The sequence below is a fragment of the Lethenteron reissneri genome, chromosome 36 (genome assembly GCF_015708825.2).
Source record: "Lethenteron reissneri isolate LAM-NWPU_2019-01 chromosome 36, ASM1570882v1, whole genome shotgun sequence".
NCBI classification, from domain to species: domain Eukaryota; kingdom Metazoa; phylum Chordata; class Hyperoartia; order Petromyzontiformes; family Petromyzontidae; genus Lethenteron; species Lethenteron reissneri.
The window spans coordinates 3059299-3070413 of record NC_083814.1 but is presented as its reverse complement, the minus strand read 5'-3'; the positions used below and the strand labels follow the sequence as shown (position 1 = coordinate 3070413).

General features: G+C 53.2%; 2 protein-coding genes across 3 annotated transcripts; both read right to left on the bottom strand.

Annotated features, from left to right (window-relative positions):
• LOC133351129 (uncharacterized) lies at positions 1–5648 on the bottom strand. The gene is made up of 3 exons (XM_061566097.1): positions 5476–5648; positions 4588–4689; positions 1–4032 (listed from the first exon to the last, which is right to left on the bottom strand). The coding sequence occupies exons 1-3, from the start codon at positions 5525–5527 to the stop codon at positions 3203–3205; spliced, it is 984 nt and encodes a 327-aa protein (XP_061422081.1). The 5' UTR covers positions 5528–5648; the 3' UTR covers positions 1–3202.
• Positions 5649–5906: 258 nt separating this feature from the next.
• LOC133351062 (uncharacterized) lies at positions 5907–10507 on the bottom strand. Of its 2 annotated transcripts, none has more exons than XM_061565972.1 (3): positions 10311–10507; positions 7688–7810; positions 5907–7261 (listed from the first exon to the last, which is right to left on the bottom strand). In XM_061565972.1, the coding sequence occupies exons 2-3, from the start codon at positions 7688–7690 to the stop codon at positions 6647–6649; spliced, it is 618 nt and encodes a 205-aa protein (XP_061421956.1). In that variant the 5' UTR covers positions 7691–7810; positions 10311–10507; the 3' UTR covers positions 5907–6646. The 2 variants fall into 2 exon arrangements, with proteins under 2 accessions (XP_061421956.1, XP_061421957.1); XM_061565973.1 differs by having other exon boundaries at positions 10370–10456.
• Positions 10508–11115: the final 608 nt, after the last annotated feature.

Genomic DNA, 11115 nt, shown 5'->3' with positions numbered 1-11115 from the left:
ACAACGTGTTTATTTTTTCTTACAAACCCCATCCCCTCCCCGACAATTTACAAATGAAGAGCGACGGCTTGCAAATTCTCTTAAAATGTTACCTTTTACAGTCTCATATTCCTAAAAAAATTATACTAGTCTTGACAAACTTTGAGTGATAATTTGTTTTTTACCCTTCTATCTGGCAACAAAACTGACACCTTTTTACAAGGAGTCATGTTTGCATAGACCGCAATACCTGCAGTCATAATACAAACAAAAGACATAACTCTGATAATGTGCACTGTCCTTGAAGTTGATTGGTCCACACCCGAGACAGCTTTCCTTAGAGCCTAGTCTCACATGGGTTGGACCAGATGACGCCAAAAGGCGCACAACTCAAAGACAATGCACCATCAGAGTATGAGAGCTCGGGGCAAGCATCTACACTATGGGAACCAATTATCATATTTTTACTGGCAAATGAGGTTCCCATAGTGTAGAAACTTTGAGTGGTTGAATTCGTTGACGAAAATAGACCGCGTGTGTGGGCATGAACTTGAGCTCAATGCATCCATCTATTAAATACTTAATTCCTTCATCTTAATACTTGTCACCAGCCACTGTCATTCTCATACTAATGCAGCACAGCAGCAGTTTCTGTAAAATGTTATTGGGTTCTAAAGCGTGCCCTATGCTGGATCAGCATCTGCCAATATTTTTACGACTGGCTCCTGTCCTTATCTCTGCAATACATCTCAATAATATTTAATTTTACATTTTTAAAACCGTTTTTGTGAAATCGGGAGTTTGGCTCAGCCAATCGTCCTTCCAAAGTGTAAAAACAACGAGCACCACTTCTGCGAAGTTAACAGTGGTCATCGAACGCAGTCAATGGACCCCACCATGGGAATGTGGAATTTCCAACACTGGTGCAGGGCTGCCAATCATGGAGATGGATGCTGCCCCAATGCTCGAGCATGGAGACACTTTAAAGACTTTCACCACAGCTTTAGAAACATCCCCACATGGTATCCTGCCTTTGCCTCTTCTTGTCAGTCGGTACATGGCGGCTGACGTGAAGTATGCGTAAACGTCCGCTACTTCCCATCTCTGGCCATGGCGATCGCCACTTCCTGAAGACCTACATTCTTGCCTTGCAAGTTCCCGCTTGTTGAGGCCGTCACTACATCTCGAGCATGGGCAGCCTCGACTTCTTGAACCTTCCAGATGACAGTGCAAGACCATTGATCGATGGGCGCCGCGGTGGCGAAATGTTCACTATCTCGCCTGGGATACAGGTCGTGGGTTCGAACCCTGACGCCTGTATATTTGGAGTTTGCGTGTCTCTCTCCCCATGGTCACGTGGATTTTTCTCCGGGTTTTTCCCTCCACATTTAGAATCGATATGCATCTCGAGTTTTTTGCTGCTATACATTTCCACCTGATGAGCCACTTCGTTGAGCTATCATTTGTGGCCAGGTCGCTTCTGAAAAACGAGCTGCATAGCTCAGTGGGCCTTTCCTGGAAAAATAAAAAGTTCAGTTGAAATTATTGTTTGCCCTCGTTCTGATTAATTGTCCAAACCAAAGAATGTTTCCTTACCTGTGGCAAATTCGTGAGAGGCCCCTTTCATTTTTCTTGTTCGCATTCAGTATCGAGGGGAAAAAACAGAGCCACCTCCAAAACGTGACATGCACAACCGGAAACCAGGAGCGGTCGAAAAGTGGGCTGCTTTCCACCTTCCGGCACGGGACCACCCCACGCTCATTTGTGTTGGGAACCGTGATGTGGTTTTGAACTCGTCTAGAATTAGGACTGAATCAAGCAAATGCTTCGAAAAACATGTCCCACACAACCGATCCGTCATGGCACAACAGCTCACAACGGATGACGACACCAACCGGCAGTTGTCTAGAAAAACAAAATCACAAGAGCATTACAACGCTCCCATCAACCCCAAGTGAGCCGAGACTGACCAGCATTTACATTCCAGTAAATTGACGTCACAGTAAAACAAATGAAAGTAGCGCAGTCAGGCATGACTGTCTGCTCTATCCACTATTTGTTTTTTTATAATTGACATGCGAGAGGGGGGAAAAAACCCCATTAAACTGCTTTTGCCCCGAAAGACAATGAATGTTCTCACTTTTGGGCCAGGTTTGTTCTTTGCACGCATTTCTAACAACCACTCTGATGTTTGTACTTATATGAATAATAAAAACACATTTTGGTTTTACTTTCTGAACAATTAAGAATTGTGACGATGGCTAATTTCAAAAGCTAGTGTTCACGCCCCTTGACGGTCCAACCTTTCCAGCACATCCACCAATCTTTACTATTCAGTGTTGCTATGATACGATGTTAACATTGAAAACTAATAACGTCAGTGTAGCACGTGTGCACAATACGTACATGAAGTAAAAACGTAATTCTTCTCTACCTTGCAAACCAACAATCGCAACAATTAAGTCTCACTATGGCTCAATAAAACTTCTGCTCTGTCAAATTTCGGTCCACGTCACGACGCTCACTGCTCTACCAGCTGGCGTACGTCCACGTGCCAGCTCATGCCAGCTCCCCTGCTCAGCTCGCTCACTTGGTCCAAACCTTGGGGAATCTCAGTTAAAGTAAAAACAAACTTCACAAGTGTCTCCCTGCTCAAATGAGATCGATTGGGTTGTGCCGTTCATTTCCATGGTTTTGGCTCTGCGCCAGTGGCGTCAATTCCACATCTCTATGAAAGGGGTCCGTGTTCTCCACAGGCTCCGATTTAAACTCACAATCTTCCGATTGCGGGGTCAAAGTGCTCAAGCCACAGGTACCGCACTACAGCAGAAATCGCAATGAGAACTCTCGTATAATGGAAGGAAAAAATAGTTAACAGTGCTTTTAAGACCAATTCAGCGTATTCACTAGTAAGTAAATGCAAACCGTAATAGGATGAAGTTGAGGTTGAAAAGACGCTTAACATTTGCGCACGAATCACCAAGGCACCTTCAGACTTGAACGTCGCAACAAGAAATGCAAGTGGTAGCCAGTCCACAACCCGTGTTTTGCTTCAATCCGCCAATTGGTAAACCGAGAAAGCCAGAGCGTGGCTCTGCACCCTGGGCTGGGAGCATCCGAAGACAAGCATCCACTTCCCATCAGCGTCCGAAGTCAATTTCTCTTCCAAGCGCCTGCGCGGCGCACGGATTCTCATCACGCCCACCCGTGCCGGGTGCGAGTGCTACTTTTCCGCCGTCCTGAACCGCGCGGGCAGCTTGTGTCCTCCGTAGCCCAAGCGCCGAGGCGGCGACGACGTGGCGAGCAGTGGGGTTCGCGCGTCCCTCCTCGCCGCCGCCGCCGCCGCCGCCGCCGTGCCCGCCACAGGACTAGCCGCCATCGGGGTCTCAGTCGCCGTCTCGTCGCCGTGAGATCGAGCTCCGTTGGCCGCGCGTCCGTGCGGACCCAGCGACGGCACGGGTCCATCCACGTCCGCGTCAGCAAGCAGCCCTTGATGGCGGTGGCGATGGTGGTGGCGACGGTGGTGCGGGGACGACCGTGGCGGTGCCGTCTGTTCTCCGCGCGACTGGTTCGAGGTGGGGGGCGCCTGGCCCGGAGTCTGCGGCGTCGGCGACGGCGACGATGGCGTGCGGTCATTGCCGGCTGCCGCCGCCGCCGTCCCCGCAGAGTTGACGAAGGGAAGGTCCCGCACGGTGGCCTCGAGCAGCGACGACAGGCGCTCCATGACGCCCAGGAAGGAGGCGGCGACGCCGGCGGCCGCCTGCAGGTGCGGCTCCAGGAGGCGCATCTCGTCGGCCTGCAGCTCGCGCTGGAACGCGAACGACGCCTCCTGGCTGCTGCGCTGCAGCCGCAGCAGCATGCGCTCCTGCGCCCCGAGGTACGCGCGCTGCCGCGCCGGCAAGTCCCCGGCGCCCGAGCCGTCGCTTGAGCTGCCGCCGCCGCTGCAGGGCCGCGGTGGGGGGGCGGCGCCGCCCAGCGACGTGGAGGGAGCTGCACTTTCGCCGGTCACATCAACGTTCGACGTCCAGCCCCGTGGGACGATGCATGCGGTGCCTGGCAAATAGAAGCCAGAGGCTAAGGATGTTACGCGTTTCCCTGCGAACAACTTGTCAGAATGACGGCGTTGGGCGGGATGGAGAGATTAACCATTTTCCAATAGCAACCAGAGGAAAAACTAAAATAACGTTATTGGTATCGAGACTCCCACAAGGCCATGTGGTCGTGTCGCTACAGTTCTCCGCGGTGAGTACAATGTCTTTAAAAACAACGGCGCTACTACGCTTCTCTAGATAAAATGAACGCTAACCGCTTGCACGTTGCGGGATTCAGCGGTGAACAGGACACCCACCCTGCAACTTGCAGACATCTCGGAAAAGGAAAGTTAGATGTACGCCCATAGCAGCACTGGAAATGAATGTCACCTCCTGTGGGATTCCGCTTGGCACTCGGCTCAGGAAGGGCGCGCGACGGAGACCAACTCTTTGATTTAAAGCTTTCGTGACTGCAGGGATTCATATTCTTGGTTCTTTTGGTAAAGTCACGTATTATTTTATTATTTCCCTTCTACGTGACTTTACCGAAAGAACCAAGAAACGGAGACCCACTCACCTGCTGTGTCGCCCTCAAAGTTGCACTGGGGCGAGTAGGATTCGACATCAGCCTCCACCTCCTCCTTCACTCCCTGTGCCATGTCCATGTGATCCGTAAACCCTGCATCCAATCCCCGTCAGACGCGAGATAAATAGATGGGAGCCTCTCCCCCCATTCTTGCTGTTCATCCCTGACAAGCATCCAATAGCAGCATGGACAGCAGTGACCAATGACAATAGAAGGATAATACCACCAGGCATGGAACAATTCACTCCCCTTCACGGGGTCGTGATTCCATTCCACACGTATGTATTGTACGCTTGTGCATGTGTGTTTGTATACAGTGTATGCGCCCTGGGTTTGGCGATTCGTTTTTTATCATTATTAAAAAATATTTTTTTCTCAATTTTATCTTATGCTATCGGCTTCACATCAAGAGGCAAAGAATCCATCCATTCAAATCTCATGACATGCAGTGCAGCCTACATGTTAAGAGAATGGCCCACAGAAGTGGATATCACAGACCTACCTCCGAGGATGCCTTCAAGTGACCCCGGTCCAAACAATAGCGGGCAGCCCTTTTCCAACCACTCTGCCGTCGAGGGTGTAATCTCCGTCGCATGACGGCCAAACCGATATGTTTAATACTCCAGCGCTGGATTGAAGCCAAATTAGGCGCAGAAAAAAGTTTTATGCGATGGGCTTTTAATAGTAATTGGCGATCAGGCTGAGACCCATCAACTCCTTACACACAGGGGAGGCCGGTTTAATCACATGCGGCCTGCCTGGACTCTACACCTGGATCTCAGCCACGCCAGCTCAACACTTGGACCTCTGGCCGCCTCTGGCGATAAATGTCTCGTTTAACTAATCGAGTGCAGCCACGAGTAACATACTGCGACTCACCAGACACCTCCACGTCCGCGAAGTACGGTGGAGAACGAGACTTCGACTCCATGGCCTCCTGCTTGAAATTAGGCTCCACGTGGTCTTCCTCACTGGAACTCTGTTCAACGTCGCGGGCAACACATCATCGCCAATTCAGTGTCCAGTTTCCCCGTCGGCTCTCAGGCGATGTGTTCTCGTCATCTGCAGCTGTTTTGCTCACGTTCTGCCATCACCAAGTCATAAAGGGTCAGACGTCGCAATCGGGTACCCGATACCCGTACCCTACCCGATACCCGGGTACCCATACCCGGCTGGGTACGGGTACGGGTACGGGTACCTGTTTGCGATCCTGCTGCGGCCGGGTACGGGTAAGGAATCAAAACCCGTTTGCGACCTCTGGAAAGGGTCTGTTCACCTTTAGAACCCTCAGCTCCAAGAGAGCCCCCCCCTCTGGGCAAACACACGCCCTCATCCGCGTAACATTCCTTCCGCACCACCTGGCATTATTAGAATGCCTTAGCTTGGCTCCCAGTGCTGCCCAATATATTTTAACCATGACCCACCAATAATCTCTGTCCTCAGCATGGTTGAGCAAGATAGTTTTTTTAGAGAAGGTGGATTTGTGAACCCATCTCTGTGGACATGTGGGTGCTATCCTGTCATGTGAATGGCGAGTTCTCCGTCGGAGTATATCAGTGTCCTTCCAGATAAAGCCATTTACTAAAACAATGCAGGCGACTAAATCATCACAATCCAGGACCCTCCAGAAGTAGTCTTGAGACTCAGTAAGGTTCTCCTGGACAAATGGGTGACATTATTTTTTAACTGGCGACCCAGCATCGGTTTCATCACCACACAACCATGGGACACAAATAAAACTGTCTGGTGGCACCACTCAGATCATGGGCTGGAGTAGCAGCTGCCTGTGCTTAAACTGGGTTCTTTGTGAAATGAGCCGATGGTCTCAGCCTGGAATTGTTTTTTTAACATTGTCATACAATTCTACAGTTAAATTGACAAAATTCTACCTCTGAGAATTAAAATATTTTTTTATACCGTACAGCAAACATTACTCTTGGCGGTCACGTGATGAGATTTCAGACGCAGCTGATATTCCACGGACCATTCTGCAGCACGCAGCATTGCCCTGCTCTGCGGGGGATCCGAACCGATCCTTCCTCTCTTGACATTACACCGACAGCACAAACGAGACGGAACCGAGGGAAAAGATTAAAATAGAAACTAAAGCCGAGTCCGCACCGTAGCACCGTCGCTCGTCGGGCTCCACGTGCCGATCACCAGCGACGCCAGCACCGTCGCCCTCCCGAGTGATGGCCACGCACGGCCGCCCTCCGATGATCTCGTTGATCTCCTTGAAGTAGGCGAAGGCGCCCTTGCCGCGGTCCCTCGCTCCGCCACCTCCAATGCCACCGCCACCTCCCCCGCCACGCTCGCGAGCCCTCCGCGCCATCAGGTAGCGCGCCTTGAGGTTCTTCCAGCGCACGCGCACCTGCGTCAGGGTCCAGCAGGCGATACCGCGCTGGCGTAGCAGCTCCATGACGCGCAGGAAGAAGGGAGTGTTGCGCTGGTTGCGCGCGTCCATCGCGCCGCCCACGTTCATCTGCTTGAGGATGGAGAGCAGCGCCAGCGTCTCCTCGTGGGTCCAGCGAGTGCGCGACGTGTCGCCGCCCTCGAAGCGGCCGGGTGCCGGCATCTCTCTCGAGCGCTCCATCGCCGCCGCGTGCCACGGGCCCGCAGCTCCCAGCAGACGCGTCCTCAGTGGCCGGTGCCCATTGATGTTCGTCTGCGGCGGTTTGTATGCGCGTTATCTTCGTCTGTATGTTATTGTCTGCGTCTGTATGTCTACGTCGTGTGGATTTTTTGCGAGTGTGTGCCTTTATCTCTATGCGTCCGTGTACGTGGACCGCTGCTGCAGTCGTTCGCGCACTGCACTATGATCTCAGTGGCATGGGATTGAGTTTCAACCACGCACTACAACAGCGGCAAGTGCTGCTACCCCAAACTTTTCCGAGCCTCCTCAAATGAACACACCTCGCGATGCACCTGAAAGTCAGCACGTGGAAGGCAAAGGTGGCCTCGTGTGGGTCCTTTCTCTTGGTTTAAAAAGGCTTCCAGTGATGAGATGTCCTACATTTGTGAGTCCACGTTTTTCACAGCCGTAGTTACATTTGATAATGAACCATCCTACCGGACACCGGTCACTACTCACCATGTTGCATCTGGCTTCTAATACTGCTCTCCGCACCTAAAACTGCAGTACTGTGCCGTCGAGTATTCCTACAGCACGTTGTTCTTGTAAAATCACAGGTCTTGTGTTGTAAAACCGGTCAGCCTAAAGTAAAAAAAAAAACTCATGTAAGGCGCAACAAAGCTACACAGCATCACACCCACACCTCCCATGCGTCTCAATAGCAGTCCAAATGTTAAGACTCCTAAAACCCTATCCGCACCTCTCTCTCTCGCGCAACAGTGTGAACGAGTCTTTGAGACCGTGACACCAGACACTGCCATGCAAAAGGGGGGGGGGGACATGAAATAATTCAGGGCGTGGGGAAAGTGTCGCCCAGCCACGGTCCCGAAACGTCGGCTCATCTTCTTCCTCCTGTGCCTTCGTAAAATAAGTCACCCGTGCCAACGATGCATCGATCGTCGGCAACCGCTGGCGTTCATCTCCACAGCCACGAAACGCGGCGGAATTATCCCCGCAGACAGCCGCGAACCACACTGTGCTGGATTAACCACGAGGGATCTGACGCTTTAACCGCAGATCGCAGAAGAGAATGCGGCGACTGGAGCGTGGACTTTAAAACAACGACACGGACAACGTGTCGTTGAGCGGGAGGGGGTGGGTTCGACTCCAGGCAGCGGTCCGGTGTTGAGCACAAAAACCGTGACTTGGATCGCCACTTTTAATGTCACTTTATCTCAACCACTATCACCTCGTGTACAATGTTATAATTGCAATCAGGCGTTATGAAATATATACACGTAGGATAAACCATTTGTGACGATAACTCCCTTTGGGTGATTATTCCACATTTTTTTTAAATGTGTTAAAACAAAGTCGCGTTAAAGGGCTGCGTTCTGCTGCGACACGAGGACAAAGGCCCCAGCGTGGCAGGCCACGGATCCGGTCCAAAGGCAGCAGCCACCACCACCACCCCCCTCTCAGTCCGAGATGAAATCCAAAACACCGCCACAGCGGACACAAGCCATCGTACTTCACCAAAACCCTCCCCACCACCACCACCACCACACCGGGGCTCGCACGCCGCTCCACCCAGAGCCCCCCTCTGACGAGCGACAACGCAACGGACCGTAACGAGACGACGTTTCGGCACCACCCCGCTCGGCGAATGCTGGACGGCAGCGAGTGGATTAATCCGGATTTCGAGGTAATCTCGATTCGATCCGCAGCTGGCGGCGACTCTGAAATCGACCGATCCGGGCGCCGGCGGTGGCGTGCAGCTGAATGACAAGTTGGAGACGCAGCGAGCGTCGCGTTCAGTCGACGTTGGTGTTACTTCACGTGTCCCCGTTCTCCCTGTGTCTCGTTCAATTCCCTGTGTCTCATTCAATCCCCTGTGTCCCCCTGTCTCACTGTGTCTCATTCAATCCCCTGTGTCTCGTTCAATCCCCTGTCTCATTCAATCCCCTGTGTCCCCCTGTCTCCCTGTGTCTCATTCAATCCCATGTGTCTCGTTCAATCCCATGTGTCCCCCTGTCTCACTGTGTCTCATTCAATTCCCTGTGTCTCATTCAATCCCCTGTGTCCCCCTGTCTCACTGTGTCTCATTCAATCCCCTGTGTCTCGTTCAATCCCCTGTCTCATTCAATCCCGTGTCCCCCTGTCTCCCTGTGTCTCATTCAATCCCATGTGTCTCGTTCAATCCCATGTGTCCCCCTGTCTCACTGTGTCTCATTCAATTCCCTGTGTCTCATTCAATCCCCTGTGTCCCCCTGTCTCACTGTGTCTCATTCAATCCCCTGTGTCTCGTTCAATCCCCTGTCTCATTCAATCCCCTGTGTCCCCCTGTCTCCCTCTGTCTCATTCAATCCCATGTGTCTCGTTCAATCCCATGTGTCCCCCTGTCTCACTGTGTCTCATTCAATTCCCTGTGTCTCATTCAATCCCATGTGTCCCCCCGTCTCCCTGTTTCTCGTTCAATTCCCTGTTTCTCGTTCAATCCCCTGTGTCTCATTCAATCCCGTCTCTTTCAATCCCCTGTGTCTCATTAAATCCCCTGTGTCTCATTCAATCCCCTGTGTCTCATTAAATCCCCTGTGTCTCATTAAATCCCCTGTGTCTCATTCAATCCCGTCTCTTTCAATCCCCTGTGTCTCATTCAATCCCCTGTGTCGTTCAATCCCCGTCTCATTCAATCCCCTATGTCGCATTCAATCCCCTGTGTTGTTCAATCCCATGTGTCTCCCTGTGTCTCATTAAATCCGCTGTCTCCGTGTCTCGTTCAATCTGGTCTCTCGTTCAATCCCCTGTTGTCTCCCACCGTCTCAGTCTCCCCGTATCTCCTTAAATACGCAGTGTCTCTCAGTCTCCCCGTGCCTTGCTCCAGAGTCTCCTTCTGGCTCAGTGTCCCCGTGTCTCAGTGTCCCCGTGTCTCAGTCTCCTCGTGCCAGTCTCCCCGTATCTCCTTAAATACGCAGTGTCTCTCAGTCTCCCCGTGCCTTGCTCCAGAGTCTCCTTCTGGCTCAGTGTCCCCGTGTCTCAGTGTCCCCGTGTCTCAGTCTCCTCGTGGCAGTCTCGCCGTATCTCCCTCCGTGTCCCCGTGTCTCGGTCTCGCCGCGCGTTATCACCGCGGCCGCGTGCTTACCCCCAGTCGCTACGCGTTTCCTCCACCCCGCTGATGTCAGCGAGGGATCTCCCACTCACCGATGTAGCTGCTGCTGCTGCCGTGAGGAGTCCCCCTCTCCCTATCCCCGCTGCTGATGTGAGGGGTCTCCCTCTCTCTGTCTCCCCCCCGCTGCTGCTGCTGCCGTGAGGAGTCCCCCTCTCCCTATCCACCTCTAGTGCCTCCGAGGGGTCTCTGTCCCCCCTCTCTCTGTCCCCCCCTCTCTGTCTCCCCCCCTCTACTGTTGCCGTGAGGGGTCCCCCCCTCTCTCTGTCTCCCCCTCTCTCTGTGTCTCCCCCCCTCTTTGTGTCTCCCTCTCTCTCTGTGTCCCCCCCCCCGCTGCTGCTGTGAGGGGTCCCCCTCTCTCTGTCTCCCCCCCCTCTCTGTCTCCCCCCCTCTACTGCCGTGAGGGGTCCCCCTCTCTATGTCTCCCCCTCTCTCTGTGTCTCCCCCTCTCTGTGTCTCCCCCCCCCCTCTGTGTCTCCCCCCCGCTGCTCTCTGTCTCCCCCCCCCCCCGCTGCTCTCTGTCTCCCCCCCCCCCGCTGCTCTCTGTGTCTCCCCCCGCTGCTGCTGCTGCTGCCGTGGGGGGTGCCCCTCTCTCTGTGTCTCCCCCTCTCTCTGTGTCTCCCCCCCCGCTGCTGCTGTGGGGGGTCCCCCTCTCTCTGTGTCTCCCTCCCGCTGCTGCTGCTGTTGCCGTGGGGGGTCCCCAATCCTCTAACGCGGGGACCTCGCGGGCTCCATCCTCTCACCCTCACGGCGTGAACCCGGCTTCGCGTGACTTCCGCTT